Source organism: Heterocephalus glaber, unplaced genomic scaffold (genome assembly GCF_053883595.1).
Source record: "Heterocephalus glaber isolate CG9 unplaced genomic scaffold, H.glaber_assembly_v1.0 deba00001150, whole genome shotgun sequence".
NCBI classification, from domain to species: Eukaryota; Metazoa; Chordata; class Mammalia; order Rodentia; family Bathyergidae; genus Heterocephalus; species Heterocephalus glaber.
In genome coordinates this window covers 569,914-587,946 of record NW_028258204.1, presented here as the reverse complement: position 1 = coordinate 587,946, position 18,033 = coordinate 569,914, and the positions used below count along the sequence as shown (strand labels likewise).

At 36.5% G+C, this 18,033-nt stretch overlaps 1 protein-coding gene across 7 annotated transcripts in view; it reads right to left on the bottom strand.

Moving 5' to 3' along the window:
* Mapk8 (mitogen-activated protein kinase 8) overlaps nt 1-18,033 on the bottom strand; it is a 97,800-nt gene that overhangs the window by 28,463 nt on the left and 51,304 nt on the right. For all 7 annotated transcript variants that reach the window (XM_087210582.1, XM_087210578.1, XM_087210581.1 and 4 more), the window contains 2 exons: nt 5,194-5,359; nt 1,898-2,027 (listed from right to left, as the gene is read on the bottom strand). In XM_087210582.1, coding sequence (XP_087066708.1) covers nt 1,898-2,027; nt 5,194-5,315 — 252 coding nt within the window. In that variant the 5' untranslated portion in view covers nt 5,316-5,359. The remainder of the gene's footprint in view (nt 1-1,897; nt 2,028-5,193; nt 5,360-18,033) is intronic.

The following is an 18,033-nucleotide window of genomic DNA, read 5'->3' as shown; positions in this document are numbered from 1 at the left end:
TTTCCAAATAAGATTTTAATGTCTGCATTACAAAGATCACAGATCTAAGCTGCTATCAAAGGATTCCATCAGACATGCAGCACTGTGTGCTAGGATCCTTAAAGCATTTTCAGAGATAAGTGACCAAGTTAAAAAAGAAAAACTCAAAACCATCCTTGAAAAGAGTGGGAAAAATCAGATACTTAGAACAGCTGACAGATGATCTGTACAGAAGATGAAAATATTTAAAAGACAAGACACAAAAACATCCATCTGTGAGGGAGTGGAAAAGCAGTTACCAACCTTGGTTTCACCACATTTATTTATATTCATTCACTGAACAAAATATGTTTTGAGCCCTCAACTGTGTTACTCCCACTAGAGGGTGAATGGAGCCATCTTTCTTGGCAGTCACACAGGCTTGGGAGGAAGGAGTTAACTGAACTCTTGTCCAAAGGAAAATAAAGGCAGTACCACAGAATCCTCATCATGAAACTGGTCATGAGCTATGAGAGCACCAGCAGCTCTATCAAGGGCAAGAGACCAAGAAAACCTTGATGACTAACACCTCTAGCTCCCACCTGGAACAAGAATGGTTACATAATTTCTCCACTGTTAATGACTAACTTTAATCTTTGTCTCTGGCCCTTTTCTATACATTCTTCCTCTCCAGGAGGTCCTCTTTCTTCAACAAGCCAAGGTTTACTCCACCTTTAAGAGTCAGCATAAGTCTACTCTTCCCCGAAGCCGTCTCAGTTCATTGAAGCTCACAGAAATCTCTCTCTAGAGATCTTGGCATTTACTGTCCTGTCCATCCATGATCATTTCAGAGTTAAACCATCACTGCACTGATATAACTGATATGTGTTTTGCCTTCAAAACAACAGTAAGCTTCCCAACTAAGGAGCCTAATTCTTTTTTTTTTTTTTTTTGTACCGGGGATCAAACTCGGGACCTTGCGCTTGCGAGGCAGGCGCTGGAACCACTGAGCTAAATCCCCGGCCCAGGAGCCTAATTCTTAATGGCTATGCATTTTTCTGAGTGAAGAACCTGTATCTCCAGTACACAGAAGATTTAATTCTTAATTCTCAAAATGTGTTAAATTGTGTTATCTGCCATCAGAAAGTATCGAGTATTCAGTGTATTTCATTAATTCTTTTGGACAAACACCACAAAGTGTCTCTAGCCAGATGCTTCCATCTTAGTATTTTATAAAACCATCCCTTGCATAAATTCCTTCCTAGTTTATTTCTCAGCTTGGAGTGATCATTCCATTAAAACTATCATAAAAGTATCAGTATGCATAGTATAACTTTAAAAAAGTGTAATTGTTTATTATCAAAATAAACCAGATGAGGTAGCACGTTTGTAATCCCAGCACTCTGGGAGGCTGATGCAAGGAGGTTTGCAAGTTTGAGTCCAGCCTGGGCAACTTAGTGACTTAGAGTGACTCTACCTCAAAAAAAAAAAAAAGTAGGGTGGGAAAAAGTGATTTTAATTCTGTATCCCATATGATTTAAGTTCCAATGTCAAAGTAAAACTGGAACAATTTCATTTTTGTGCTAAGGGTAGAGTTTTCTGAAATGCCACCCTTACAGAGAACAAAAAGCAAAAGATGAGACCAATCCTGAATAAAACTGTTCTAAAATGCTTCTTTAAAACTCTTTTTGTAAATTAAATGTTACGAAATTACACAATCTAAGTTTCAAAAGCTATTTTTCTTTGGATATAATTTAATGGAGTTGAGAAAAATTCACACTGAGAAGAGATATGTGTGTGTGTTTATCCCTTTTAAACAATACTTTAATCTGGAAGAACAATTTAAAGCCCCTAATATTTAAAAAGTCTTTGCTATTCATGTATTCATGAATAAAAGTTGATTTGATGTATACTTAAGAAATTTAAAATATTCACTTACATTTTTGTGATTAACACATTTCATAAGAACTAGCTCTCTGTAGGCCCGCTTGGCATGAGTTTGATTCTGAAATGGCCGGCTTAGCTTCTTGATTGCAACATTTCTTTCCAGAATAGCATCATAAGCTGCACTGCAATAAGAAATTAAAAAAGAAAAACAGAAAACTTCAGCAAAAATCTGTAAAACAGAATTTATGAAACACTCATATAGATTCACTTTCTCCAAAGGCAAACACAATCAGGTTACTGTCCTGTCTTTGATGTTTGACATTTGCCTTCTGCACTTACCATAGCCCACTCCTACAATGTGTAGCACCTGTCTCTTAACAACGGACTGTGAGGAGAAACCTGCTTATTCACTGTGCATCCTTCAGGCCCACCTTATACAAGGTGGGCACTGAATATACAAATGCTTCACATGTGCCTAGGTCCACTAGACAGCTTAAAGCCTAAAGGAGTTTTTCTTTCTACCCTTAAATCAGTGAAAGACAGAAAAACATGCGGCTAGAAATTCTACTCAAAATACTTACCCAAGAATTCTACATAAATATGCTGCTTCCATCCTTTTGGACACAAAATGAATATAGCAAGGGGAAGGTACATATAGAAGTATGTAAAGGTAAGATTATTTTGTAATTTAAAAACAAAATCAAAATCTTTAAAATTTGCTTTGGAGGAGAAACTAAACAAATCAATTGATAAACACAAATGCCAGATTTGAGGACATCAGTAGATGTTTGCTAACCAGAACACAGAGAGAGCATCACACTCATCTATCATCTTACTCCTTGTCTTCCTCTACCCCATGACACTCACCACTTGGCATCCCTTTCACATACTGACAGGTCAGAGAAAGTGAAGCCCAAATAAGCTAACTTGTGTTTAAATTATTGAATTTTATGATTGAAAGACTTTAAAAACCATTTGGATTCACCACTGCTTACAGGGCCAGCAGTTGAGTAATTTGCGCAAGATTAGCCAGTAAGTTAAAAGCAAGGCTGAGATGAGAAGACTAAAACATGAGGCTGTGCTGCTCATACTAAACCATCCAGCATGCTAAAAAAGATGATTTGTTTGTGTAATATTTGAAAGGTCAGCTCACTTCTGATTAATGTGATTTCCTTACCTAAAACTCTGAATGTGTTTTGTAATTATCTTATATCAGACTTAGCACAGAACTACATGAATTAAGAAACTAGTACTAAATAAATGGATATATCTATACATTCTACACATACCAATACCATTGGATACAAATACATACACACACTAAAATGTACATAAATATTATAATCCTCTTTTAAAATGCCATATTTACAGATATGTCCTGTCAAAATTAAAAACAAAACAAAACCACACTGGGGGTCATGGAAAATTACTAGAAATTCTGAGTATCTTTAGAAAACACAAGTTTTATTTATAATTGTTAAATTCATTCCTATTAATAGTTTACCTGCTAAATAAAAGGAATATTTCAAACTATAAAGTTCAAAACAATGAGTGGATTTCACCATTTTATATCCAAGGAAACAAGGTTTTAAATGTTGATTCTTAAATGTGCACAAATCAGAAACAACTGGGGATTCAGAGGCCCTAATCCAAGTCCAGTGAATCTTATATTATGGCTGAGGTTCAAAGTAATCCTTTTTTGCCCCCCAAACTGAATTTTTTAGTTGATCATTATAATAACATATCAATGAGTTTTGAAATTTTTACATTTAATATTTATTTATTTTAAAGTAATCTTTTAGGGGAATTATAAAGTGAAAATCTGAAGACATTTATTCCTTAGGACAGGTACTAGTTAAGAGGATTTAAGGTCCTTTTCAAAGCAATGTTTATTCTTAATTCTGGTACACAAATTTCAAAGTACACTTCTCTGAGAATAAAAAGAAACATTAATAGGTTTTTAAATATCATAAGTGTTTCTAAATAGTGTAACATAATTCTCACAACTACTCTATAAATTAGGTAAGAAAACAGGCTCTGAAATGTTAAATCTGCCAAGAATCACAAAGCTAGTAAGTCACAGACGTAGAACCTGAACCAAGAGCGGGCTTTCAGAATCCTAATACTGACTTTAGAACAATATTTTCTTTAATTTATGGTTGGCTAATTGATCATATACTTAAAATGACAGCTAGAAAACGCAGTGTATAAAATGAGCCCAACTGTTAGAAATATGTTACAAGTAAAGCTCCTCCCTCTTCTCTATTTTCAGAGGTAAGTAAAATCTTCAGTTTGGTGTTCTTTTTTATGTATGATACCACTCATAAATAATGGTATTGTTTTGCATATTTTAAACTACAAATAGTACAATGACATGTGTATTCTGTTATTAAACTCAATTCAACATTTCTAATACTTCCCTTGTTGATACAGATAGCTCCAGGTCATTTAAATGTTGCCCAGTATTTTACTCTATGACCACATCACAATTTTTTATTCTCCTGCTGATGGACTCGATTCTGTTTCTGAGTTTTGCTACAGTACCTAATGGTGCAAAGAAGAGCTCTATGTGTGTCTCTCTGTGTACAAGTATAGAGCTTCTCTAGAATCTGGCCTAAGTGTTAGATCATAAACAGCACCTGTATTTTAAATAGATTTCAAAACAAATTTGGTTCAAGAAGAGGTAATATATAATTATGCTTAACTGTGGTTTACAGTTCCCTCAAACATTAGCTTATTTTGCTAACTTAGTGATTTTGAATCATTAGTAGAATTATCCCAAGGAGTGTTCTACATTTCAGTTTATAAGGAATTACGCTGATTTATAAAAGCCTGGGCATTCTGTAGAAATTAGCTTGTAAATCAATTTTAAAGATATATATGAGTTTCAAAACACATACAGTGAGATAATATTAGCTGACTTCATTCTCCAGTGTAAAATAAAATTTCTGAAATTTCAGAGTTTCATTATAGTGTGAAAGTGAAGATTAAACGAGGCTTCTTATTAAATAACTAGCTATGGGAATAGATATATATATGGAATTAACAACTGTGCCAATTATTCTTTCCTGCTACAGATATGTCTCTATATGGCATATGATCAAATGTTCAGTCATGGTTTACACTTAAAGATAGTAGTGCTGGTTTATAGTTATGCTTTATGAATAATAATAAAAAGACCATTAATCCCTGAGGAAAACAATTAACCATGTTACAGCTTTCATTTAATTTTTATTATAGTTTTAATTTTTTGAGGCAACTTAATTATTTACCAAAGTATCTATATCCTGAGATGAAAAAAGGTAGTAATTAATGAATCTCTGCCTAAGTTTAGAAGTAAAAACTTACCATACTATTCCTTGAGCTCCTGAACCTATAGGTTTTAAATTCTGGTATCGTTTCAGGACTGTGAATGTAGAATCTCCAATCTCTACGCTATAAAAATTGTTGTCACGCTTGCTTCTGCTCATGATGGCAAGCAATTAATGGCTTCATCCAAAAATTCACCAAGTGGCTGCAAAATGGAACAAAATGTGATGTTAATCAAGTGAACTTGTTCAACTTAAAATCTGAGTCCTTACTATTTAGTGATATTAATACAGACTGTGAGGTCATGTTCAAAGAGCTGCTTCATTAAAAAATGCACTGAGAAAAATATCACAGAGCCTTGGTTAGCATATGCCATACTTATATTCATGACTGATAGTTTTTTTTAAAAAAATACTTATTAGAGTAAGTTTCTCCAATCTAGATGTCAATAGTATTAACACACACATAACTTTTAAAATAAAAGGCAAATAATTATAATTAAACATGTTATAAAAAGCACCTCCACAGTTTAAAACTTACAATCAGTTTATGTGTTTATTAAGACTACTGAAAGTTTTGATTTTTGTGAGAAATTTATAAACATTCATTAAAAATTGTTAACAGTCTCATTTAATGTTGACTAGAAGATCAGAGTAGTAAACTGCTTAGCACACACCACCCCTACCTAACAAACAAGGTGCTTTCACTGGATAGCTCTTCCACCCCACCACAACATCCTAGGGTCACATATATGCTGATCGAAAGTCTGAGATGTAGGGTAGAAAAAGTAGTATCAAGAAGAGAGAATGTGTGTGTATATGTGTGTGTGTGTGTGTGTGAGAGAGAGAGAGAGATTAAGTATATTAATATATGATACAAAACACAAAAAAACCCATTCTAAATATTCGGAACATCAAAAAAATACCATCTAAGTTCTGACTAGTTCTCTACCACCTGTCAAACTAAAAGTCAAGGCAGTATTTTTTTTTTTTTTTTTTTTTTTGAGACAGGGTCTCACTATGTAGTTCAGGCTGGCTTTGAACTCGCAGTGATCCTCCAGCCTCAGCCTCCCGAGTGCTAGGATCACAGGTGTGCACCACCACCCCTGGCAAGGCATTCTTTTTTTACCCAGTTGAATACTGGATAATGACAAATCCATCACTCCATCCTTACTACCTGAAACCAGTCTATTCCTAAAGGCAACTGGCAGGTTTTGAGGTATGCACCTATAGTCCCAGCACTGGTGATCACTTGAGCCCAGAAGATTGGGACCAGCGTAGACAAAATAGTAAGATTCCATTTCAAAACAAAGCAAAACACACAAAAAGACAGCTCTAACCTACCACTCACCTCCCCGCCCGCCCTCCTCAGGACAAAACAGTTAGACATAAGAAATTACTGTTTGGGGCTGGGGATTTAGCTCAGTGGCACCGTGCCTGCCTCAAAAGCGCAAGGTCCTGAGTTCAATCCCTGGTACCAAAAAAAAAAAAAGAAAGAAAGAAAGAAATTACTGTTTGTATGTGTGGTTGTAAGACAACACTAACAACCACAAAAATCCTGATAGGACTTAATAATGCAAAGAATTAATTCAACAAATATTAGCGCCTACTATGGGCCAGGCACTGTGCTGTCACGAACTACGGTAAGAAGGCAAATTCTATTAGAATAGAGAGAAGCCACTCAAAAGGTGGGGCGCAAGAAGATGCCTTGGCCAGGTCCCTGGTATGTGGGAATTGCTCTGAAGGTGGAAAAGGGGAAAGAGTGGAACAGGAAAATCAGAGAGGCTACAATAATCTAGATGAAAGGAATGGGATTACTTAGCTCTAACAGGGTTAAAAATAAAAAGGCTAAGTATTAATTAAATACAAAGGAAACCCTTAAGGAAAGTTACAGAAAAACAGTCAAAATCAGTAACTGGACTGATCAGGTAATGCTAGTGAGGACTGGATGAAATGACAAGCTTTATAAACTGCCAGAATGGAGACAGGCATAAAGATGGAAGCTCTGATAGTGATTTAAACACTCAACTATACTCATACAATGATCAAATATGAGTATGGCCTTCCTAACCAATCCCCTATCTTAACTTGAATTCCTTCTTGCCTACAGAATAGAGAAATAATGAGGAACAGAAGTGGGAAGAGAAGAGAGGAAAGTTTTAGGTGTAAGGTTTTTCATTAAATATTGTACACATTTAACGTGGAAACTGGGTCTGCACAGTGCTCAAAGACAGTAGTGATGGTCTCAGGTACTCTGCAAGTCGGATCACAGGCTGATCACAGCTGATGCTATGTCTACTCCTGGAAGGTTAAATGGCCGTCTGCTCAAGCCATCCAACTGCCTGGAAATGAGCTTCCCTAATTAGGCCTGCTTGGACCAGTCCAACTCCCTTCTGGAAGGAACATCAGATCAGGAGAGAAGGGAGCACACTGTGGTGCTTCACAGGAGCTGACTTACTGTTATCAAGGCAGGTAACAAAACTTGCTGGAAATTAAATAAAAAGTTACTAGGTCCAGGAATGCACCCTAGGACAGGTTTCTCTTTCTGCTAGAAGAGTAACAGCAAGGAAAGGCTTCTCTATATTCTCAGAAAGGATGGCCCAGCAACAGGAGGACAACCTACGCTGCCCACAAGGGGTGTCCACCAAAGCCATGGCAGACAAGTGAACACACAGTCACAGCTCCCCAGACACACTGCAGTAGCCTCTCTCAGCTCTATGGGAGCCAGGGAACCTCAGCAGAAGTCACAGATGCCTTACCTAAGAATAGGAGTCAGGGAACTCTCACTTCTACTCGGCAGTGCAGTATTTACTGGAGTACCTGACTCACACACTGCAAACACAACAGTAATCAGAGTCTAGCTCCTCAGTCTAGCTCCTCAGCATTTGCAGTTAAGTCAGAAAGAGACCTTAAGCTCATTACTACCAGCCCGACTGTAACAAAAGCTGAGATAAGGGCAACAAGGGCCACAGCAGGCTGTGCTAGTCTGGGCTCAAGAACAAATGGATTCCTCTGACAACACAGTATTTAAGCAATATCTGAACACGGACTGTGAGTTAACTAGGTAGGGTAAGGGAGCTTTCTAGGCAGAAAAATGGCATACGCACAGGCTCTAAAAAATTCACCAGTATTAACTATAAAATTTGATGCGTTATGATAAATGTACATGGCCTGGTAACTACACCAAAATCATCAAAATCATGATACAGAACATTTCCTTACCTCAAAATGTTCTCTAGACAAATCTCTTACCCCCACCCGGCCCATACCACCACTGAACTGCTTAGATGTTCCTTTTCTAGATCTAGACCTAAATGAAATCACACAGCACATAATTTTTGTTTAGCTTTTGCACTTGCCCTAACAGCTTTGAGATTCATCCATTCTGCATTCCTTTTTAATACTAAGAAGTATTCCATCCTGTGATGTACTACTTAGACATTTATGTGGTTTTCAGTCTGGGAGTTACTGAGAATGAAGAGTAAACACCTAGAAGCAGAAGACTGATCAATCCCATGTTTATAAGAAAGTGCCAGGCTGACTTCCAAAGTGCACCTGCAATGTATGAATTGCAGTTGTCCACTTTCTGGTGATTGTCACTTAATTTTATAGTACATAGTGGCATTCCATTGTGGTTTAGATTTGCATTTCCTAGTAAGTAATCTTGAAGCTGAGCATCTGTTCACAGGCTTAGATGTCATTCATGTGTCTGCTGTTGTTGAAGTAGTTATTCAATTTGTTTGCCCATTATACTATTTTTCCCTATTACTAAGTTGTGATACTTTTTTAATATATTCTGGATATACATTCTTTTTTTTGTTTTGTTTTGTTTTTGATACCGGGGGTCAAACTCGGGACCTTGCGCTTACAAGGCAGGCACCGGAACCACTGAGCTAAATCCCCGGCCCTGGATATACACTCTTTAACAGATGTTTTACAAAGATTTTCTCCCATTTGTGGCTTGCCTTCCATTTTCTTAACAGTGTCTTTTCTTAATCTTTTGTTTTGAAATAATTCTAGACTTTCACAGAAGTTGCAAAAGTGCCCCAAAGAGTTATGAGCCATTTTAGATTTTCCAATTACAGATTCTCAACCTGTATAATAATTTTCAGCTTCTTGATTCATCAACACGATACTTATTTCCATTTATTTGGGTTTAAGTTTTCTCAGCAATGTCTATGATTTCTGATATATGGGCCATGCAAAATTTTGTTCACCTTCTCCATGGGTACTTTCACTTTAGATGCTAAAATGAACATTTTAATTTAAAATTTCCAATTGTTCATTATTTGTACATATATACAATTAAATTTTCTATCATGACATAGTACTAAGTTCAGCTTTCCATTTTCGTAGATTTTTGTTGTTGTGTTTGGCGAATTTTTTGAGCTTTTTGTACACACCCAAGCTGTTTTTTTCTTCATTTCTAATTTGGGTACCTCTGAATTCCTTTTCTTGCCCCACTGCACCAGCTATAATTTCCAAACAATGCGAAATTGAAGTGGTAAAGTAAAGCATCATTCCCTTGTCCTGATCTTAGGAAGAAAGTTTATAGTCTTTCATTACTAAGCATGATATACACTACAGAACATCAGGATTTACTGAGAATTTTTTCTAATCATTAACGGGTATTGACAACTGTCAAATGATTTTTTTCTCAATCTATTGAGAAAATCATGTAATTTTTATTCTTAGTTGGGTCATATGATGACATCAATGTATTTTCAAATGTTTAACCAATCTTGCATTCCTGGAATGAATCCCACTTGGTGAGTGGGAAGAAAACTAGTGCCTTTTAATATACTGATTTTAGCAGGCTACAATTCTGTTTAAGGTTTTTCTATCTACTTTTCTGGGGGACACTGAACTCTAGCTTCCCTTCATATTAGGTCAACACTGGCCTCATAAAGTGAATTGGAAAGAGTTCCCTCTGCTTTTATTTTCTGAAAAATTTATATACAATTGATATAATTTCATTTTTAAAAGTCTCATAGAATACCACAGTGAAGTGTTCTAGGATGAGTTTTTTTGAGGTAAGGATATAATTACAAATTTAAATTCTCCTATAGACATAGAGTTCAGTGTTCAGGTTACCGTTTCTTCTTAAGTGAGCTTTGGTAATTGTGTTTTTCAAGGACTCATTCCATCTAAGTTGTCCAATTCAATGTCCTATAAAGCCTGTAGTCATGTCTCCTCTTTCATTTCCATTACTACTGTGTCTTTTTTTTCCCTCCTAATTAACCTGGCTGTTATCACTATCACTGATCTATCAAAATAATATTGTAATTTGATTTTTATTCTTTTGCACTTTTCTATTTCCTTAGTTCCCTTCTTTCTTCTTGCTTGTTTTGTGATTGTTCTTTTCTTCTGTTTCTTAAAATGGAAATTTCAGAATACTGATTTGAGAGCTGCTTTTTATAATATAAACACTTAATATTACAATTTACCCTTTCAGAACTTTATCTTAATATTACAATTTTAAAAAATCATATCTATATTTAATAACAATAAAAACAAGTGCTTAACAGAAAGCTTCCATTATGTGGGATACTGTTGAAAATGCTTTAGAAATACTAATTCTTAATCTTCATAACAGCTCTCTAAGGGTTTTCTACTTGTTTATGGGTACAGGGTAATCTGGTCTGTTACTTCATCTTGGCTGTTACTTCATCTCATTTTGTCTGATGCTACCATATATTAAGATAGGCACTATCTTACAGATCCCTATGTTTACAGATTTTGTAAGAGGTAGAGTAAGGATGTGAGTCCTTCACAAATATTGAGTCTAAAATATAATAAATCTGAAGGTAAAAAAGATATGGAGAAAAAGAGGACATGTGCTTGAAACATCTGAGACATCCATTGGCAACATCAAGTTGGTAACTAGATACAGAAAGAAACCTCAGAGGGGAGATACAGGAGAAAGATATTTGGGAGTTGTCGTTTGTGAAGCAATGAGGGAGAATTAAATTCCTTGAGAAGTGCAGCAGTAAGACAAAAATACCTAAGATTTAGCTTTGTGAACATCCACATTTAATAAACAATTAATTAGAGAAAGATTAGAAATAGAGAAAAGTTAGTATAGCTACTTAGAGAAGTTTAACAAAGACAACAAAAAGAAAACGATGGACTAATTCCAAAGACAAGGGCATTAAGGATTCTGTACTGGTGAGATTTATGGAGAATGCCTTTGGTATACTGTTTTACAATAACAAAGCTGAAACAGCAGGAAGAAATGGTATAGAGTCTGATGACTCATTTCTCTACTTAGGAAGGCTGCTTAAATACTTAAAAAAAGGCTAGTTTGGGCCAGGGATTTAGCTCAGTGGTTCCACCGCCTGCCTCGAAAGCGCAAGGACCCAAGTTCGATCCCCGATACCAAAAAAAAAAAAGAAAGGCTAGTTACAGAATTTAGATGTGACTTGTTAAAGCATAAATGAAATGACAGGCATTACTATCCAGTTTAATAGATGAGTAAATGGAGGCCCAAGGGATTATTAACATAAAACTAAATGCTGAGACTATAAGATTCAGCTTTGGCTTTCAAATGTCTCCTCTTGGTATTTCTATGGCAGGAACACTGCATTCATGTCAACATGGCTAAATTAGCATCTTCCAAAACTCTCATACATCCAGTGGATGCATTTCCCTTTCATAAAATATTTTTAAAAATCTGTCCAGATTATGATTTTAATAAAGTTTTTTTCACTCAAACTAGCGTGAACTTAAATTCTCACCTAAAATTATCTTGCTGAATATACACTTTTGGAGCTTTGCAGATTTCATACCAGGCTGTGGTCTTTGTGGGGGCAAAGGCTATATCTCTGACATCTTAAGATTTCCAAAACACTCAGGCTCTCCAAAGCGTTAGAATTTAACAAGTAACTGTTTTAAAAAGTTAAGGAAGAATGTATAGTTTTAAAGTCACAAATTATTTAATAAATTGGTTTATTTTCACCAGTGCTTTCCTTAATCACTAGAAGAAAAAGATACTGTATTAGGTTTCTATGACTCAAGATTGAGTTCTGTGATGTCTACATAGGAAACTGCTATCTGGCAGTGACCCATAAAATGGTCCATCTGGCAAGCCTGAACTGAGACAAAAACAAGCTAAACTTAACAGTTACAGTACATAAGGGGTACTTAGGGTAGAGAGTGTATTTAATGCTGCCACACAACCAGCCCACAGACACTGGAAAGTAATTCTGGCAATGCAATAAGGTTCAGAAATCAGACAACTTTAATCATCAAGCAATCTTGGCAAGTCACTGGGGTATCAGAGCCTGTCTATCTTAATGAGGTTTGCGTGTGTGTGTGTGTGTGTGTGTGTGTGTGTGTGCGCGCCAGGAATCAAATTCAGGGCCTCATGCCTGCCAGGCAGGTGCTGTGCCACTGAGCTACATCTCTGGCCCAGAGCCTGTCTATCTTTAGGTATCATGATTCTAGGTCTATTAACTAACCCTATCTGTGGCAGTTAAAATTATCAACTTCCCTTGGGCACAATGTGTCCAGACATTTGTTAAAACATTATTATGGGTGTTTCTATAAGGGAGCTTCTGGATGACTTTAACATTTAAACTGACAGACTGACTCAAACAGGATGGACTTCATGTGGATGGGTCTCATCTAATCAGCTGAAGGCCTGAACACAACAAAAAGGCTGATTCCCCTGAGAGTAAGAGGGAATTAACTCTCTTCACTGGTGCATTCATTGGTCTTTTTTTCCTGCCTTTGGACTCAAACTGAAACAAGGGTTCTTCCTGGGCCTCAAGCCTGCTGGTCTTGGTCTAGAGCTATGCCACTGGGTCTCTCAGTTCCTGCACCTTTGCACTCAGACTAGAACTACACCATCCGCAATCCTGGGTCTCCAGCTTGCCAAATGCAGGCCTGGGGCCTTGTCAGCCTCCAAGATCATGTAAGCCACTTCCTGACGATAAGTCTCTAGGGTCCTAGCTATCTAAAATGGTACCTTGCAATTCACTCTCTTGGCCTATTCTGCTTCATTTTTCTTCACAGCACTTCTCACTATTGACTTCTACATCAGCCTTAACTGCTCCACTGAAACATAAAGTACCATGAAAGCATGACTTTTTCCACTCATGAAGAAATCAGCAGAGTCTCAAAGAGTACCTGACAACTGGGCATTTAAACAGACACTGAATGAATGAACAAGTAAACAAACTTTAAGTTCCCACTATGAATTACTTATCACTCTCCTCCTCTCTAGGAGTAATGTACAGGAAAGAAAGAATATGATTAACCTTCATTATCGCTGGTTATGCAGTCTCCATTGTAGGCCACTTCATATGCCCTAGCCTTAGACCAGAGGCTTGCCCCAATCTCATAAGTTATGACCAACATGGCAGAACCACATGTGACAGGACCCATTTGTGCTAAGAACAACTACAGCTTGCTTCCTCACCAGGCAGATAATAACCCTTAGGATATCAGCTCTGCAGAAAGTGGGCCTAACTAATGTTGTCTGACTACTTCCAGAATAGAGTAAGAGTTTCTTGGCCTCAGGCCTAAATCAAGCTGCTGTCTCACTGTAAGTATATAAGCCTACACTTAACATCATTCCTTACAAGCTCTCAACTGGCCTCCAGATCACATCTCATCTATTCCAATTCTGTGTATTTTTTTATTTTGGTACCGGAGATTGAACTCGGGACCTTGCACTTGCAAGGCAGGCGGCAGAACCACTGAGCTAAATCCCTGCCCAATTCTGTGTATTTTTCAATGCTTATTTTTTCAATTATATTTGAAGTGTAAGGTACAACCTAGGGCCATCCTGTCTTCCTCCTTTCCAAAACGTAAGTTATGGCTGACTAACCGTTTACAACTAAGAGACTGACCTGGATGGTATGAAAGCAGCACCAATCTTGGGCTGTGTGGCTCGATCCTCTATGGCAAAGCAAGACAACCAGCCAGCTCTTGGGCTCTTGTGAGACCACCTAAGCATGTTTCAGTCACTGAGAAAGCAGAATCTTACTCCCACTCTTTAAGAACCAAAAATCCAAACTAAGAACACTAGGATCCTACTCCTATTCTTGCCTAGGGCATATTATTTTTATTTTACAGTATCACTGAGATTATACACAGAACATACAGATGATGGTAAAAGTGTGAGCTATCTTCAAAAGTGAGAAGAAGTGCTAGAAAAGCCCTTGAGAAAGGGGACTGATCAGAAATTTCTCAGTAAATCCCTCCCATTTTTTGCCCCCTTCAGGAGTCTTTACATTGTTCCCACTGCAACCACAAACATAGAGGGACAGACTACTTACTTCCTTCCCACTCTCAAAAAAAGTTGCCACCATGTCTCTTTCTTTGCTCCCTTTAATGGAGATGTTACATAGGTCTTCTCAGAAGTGATGTTATTGAAGGACCAAACCATCAGATGGCTGAGGGTGTATGGGGTTGTTTCTGTGTCTTCTGTTCTATTCCACTCATCAATGAATCTATTTTTGTGCCAGTACCATGCTGTTTTGTTACTACAGCTTTAAAATCCAGTATATTGTGATGCCTTCTCTTTTGCTCAGGCTTGCTTTGGTTATTCTGGTTATTCTTTTGGTTATTTTTAAACCACGAAGAGGTGTTGAATTTTGTTAAAGGCATTTTCAGCATTTCTGCGATGGCTGACTATGGAACTATCTCACAGAAAGGTGAAGCTCCATGAGCTCCTATGATCCCCACCAAAAATAAACTATTAGTAAGTACTGAGACTTCAGAAACTTGTGAAAACAAAATGAAGTAAAACTAGCAGACAAGAAGGAACATTTCAGAATTCTCTACTTATCCACCATCTTTAAAGCTGAATAAATGTACAGGTAACTGTACACTTTCCTTTTGCCTTTTAGCCTAGTTTGGTGACTCTTCAATTTCATTCTGCATAAGAACTGATGTTCAGGAGTATACACACAAAAGATTTATATTGACTTTTATGAATTAGGGAATTTACAAAGGTGATTCTGATTATGGACTTACATGGTCTATCTTTAAGACCCTAACCACAGAGACACAAGTTTTCAGCATTTCTAACAATCACAAAACTAGAATAGGCAAAGTGTCCCTAGAAATTACTTACATCATAATATACAGTAATATTTTAGGGGCACGGCTCCATTTAAATTAGAACCACATGGGCCGGGGATTTAGTTTTGGGGTTCCACCACCTGCCTCACAAGTGCAAGGCCCCAAGTTCGATCCTTGGTAACAAAATAAATAAATAAGCAAACAAACAAATAAATAAGTATCACACTAAATGTGAGATGCCAACTCTATGGAAGACACAGTATTGAGAGAGAACAGTAGATTCCCATCTGTGAGGGCATGTGCTGTGCTCTCTGGGATGGGTAGAATTCTCTGTACTATTTAAACCATCATTTTGTCTACAGGACACAGACATCTGAAAGTTTAACAGTTAAATTCACATAAAATGAAATATTACTACCATAAACATTAAAATAACAAAGCTTTCAGAAGAGGTTAGAATCTTTAAAGTCTTAATTTGCTTAAAGTCTTTGCAGACAATGCCCCTCTAAATCTGAGATTCTTGCATCTCCTCCATTTTCTGTATTACTATCTTACAAAGAGGTTAGGGTCCCATTCCCATTGAGTCTGTGGAAAGTAGAGGGCAAATCAAGTGTTTATATAATTAGCACCTTTTTTTCTGTTTTGCTATGTAGTTTAAGCTGACCTTGAACTCACAATGATTCTGCCTCAGCTGCCTGAGTGCTAGGATTACAGGTGCAAGCCACCACTCCTGGCTCGCACATTTCTTTCATTACCTATGAATACAAGAAGTGTTATAGCCAAGGGATAACCTTGGCACTCTGGCTATCACAGGTTCTTTCTACTAGGTACTCGACCATGTCTAGTTTGCAATTTCTTCTTGAGAAAATCTAGCCCCTACCTACAAAGGGAGGAAAAAAGCCTGGTTTGTACTTCTGCAATGGAGTTTTATAAGATCTATTCATAACACAGTTAACTCCTAATTGCACTTAGTTCAATAGTTTTATTACATTCTATCACAAAGTCTTTTAGGCAGATGTTGCTTCACAATCTTAAGTTTGAGGAGGATGCCTTTAATTAAATATTTCATACTAGCCACATGAAATCACTAAGCCTCAGGACCCATTTCCAGGACTTCATGTGGACATTCATACTATTTAGCATAAATAGCTCAGAATTTTTTAGTGTGGCATCGTCAGTGGGAAAGGAATGTTTTTGGTTTGTTTAAAAAACAATAGTAGTAGACCTTTTCGTAACAGAATATCACTATATGGGTATGATATCACTGCAACAATTTAACTGGTATCCAAAAGTTTAAAATTACTAATTAAAATGCAAATATCTCAAAATATTACAAAGCTGAATCTAGGATGCTCAGCTGTTATCTAGATTCATGCTAGTTGTTAAAACACAATGCCAAATTCAATGATGTTCAATGAATAATTATAAGAACATACTATCTTCTGAGATAATCAAAAGGTATTTTAATTTTAAATATAACAAAAATTAATATTCATAAATTTCTATAAAACTTGTTTGAGTTTTTACACCAAAAAGAATGTTCAGCTTTAAAGGAATTTTTGTACTATATACAAAGTTGGGTTGAATCTTCACCCTATCCAAAATAACAAAAAAAACTGGTCACATAAAATATCTCATTTCTGGAGTTAGACTGAAATGCCTGATACATACTTACTTATCTACTTTCTTTCTTTCTTTCTTTTTTTTGTTGGTACTGGGGATTGAACTCAAGACCTTGCATTTGCAAGGCAAGCAGCAGAACCACTGAGCTAAATCCCCGGCCCCTGATACTTTCTAATAATAACTTTTGCTAAGTAACTTACTAATATAATTCCCAAGTCTCATAAGAAAATGTTGATCACATTCAAACATCACCAGATTCACTTCCTAAAACCACAAATCAAGAATAGTAACTGAGAAGTGTCCCAGATGCATCTTACAGAGAATTTTATTCATATTAGTTAATTCTACATATAATTACCATTAGTTTATCTTGCCAGCAATATAATTATGATCAGAATTTTAAAAAGTGCTACGTAGGTGTTAGAATAAAATAATTCCATGGAAAATAGCTTTCTGTAATTAAATTTTCCCCCTCCCAGGAGGAAAAAAAAAAATCACTGAATTTTAGAGTAAATTATACCATGTTTCAGAATCTGAAAGCTCAGCAAGATGGGGAGAAAAACAGCACTTCCATTTGACTGTGATAACCAAATATGACAAATCTAAATTGAAAACTTGCAAGATTAGTACAAAATCTAATTTTCTAGCTACAAACCTATTATTAATCACTCAGAAACAGCTTCAGTTTTATACACCTCTACATTGCCCTTCATAGGGTAAGGCCTGTAGCCTGAGCCACCAAAATCTGTTGTTTTTTTAAGCTAATGACAAAGGCTAGAAATTTAAAAACACACTGGTTTTTAAAAATATATAAATCTGCAGCAGATATTAAGCATTTTTTCTTTCTTTTTTTTGGTTTTTTTTTTAAGGCAGGGTCTTGCTATGTTGCCCAGGCTGGCCTCAAACTCAGGAGAATCTTTCTGCCTCAGACTCCCCAGTGTTGGGATTACAGATGTGTGCCATCACACCTAGCAAAAAAAAAAAAAAAAACAAAGGTCTCATTTGTGACTGGACTTTTACTCAGAAGCAGAAACTCTCAGAGAGAACAGCCTTCATCTTTTGGCAATCTATTCCTGATATTTTTCTTTTACTTTCTTCACTCTTTTGGAAAAAAGTTTAGCATATTCTCTTCTTTATTTTTCTTAGTAAGCTCTTTCTTCAGAGTCATACACTGGTGTTTGTGTGGCAAAACACATGAAGCAGCAATAAGAGGTTGAATCTTGGG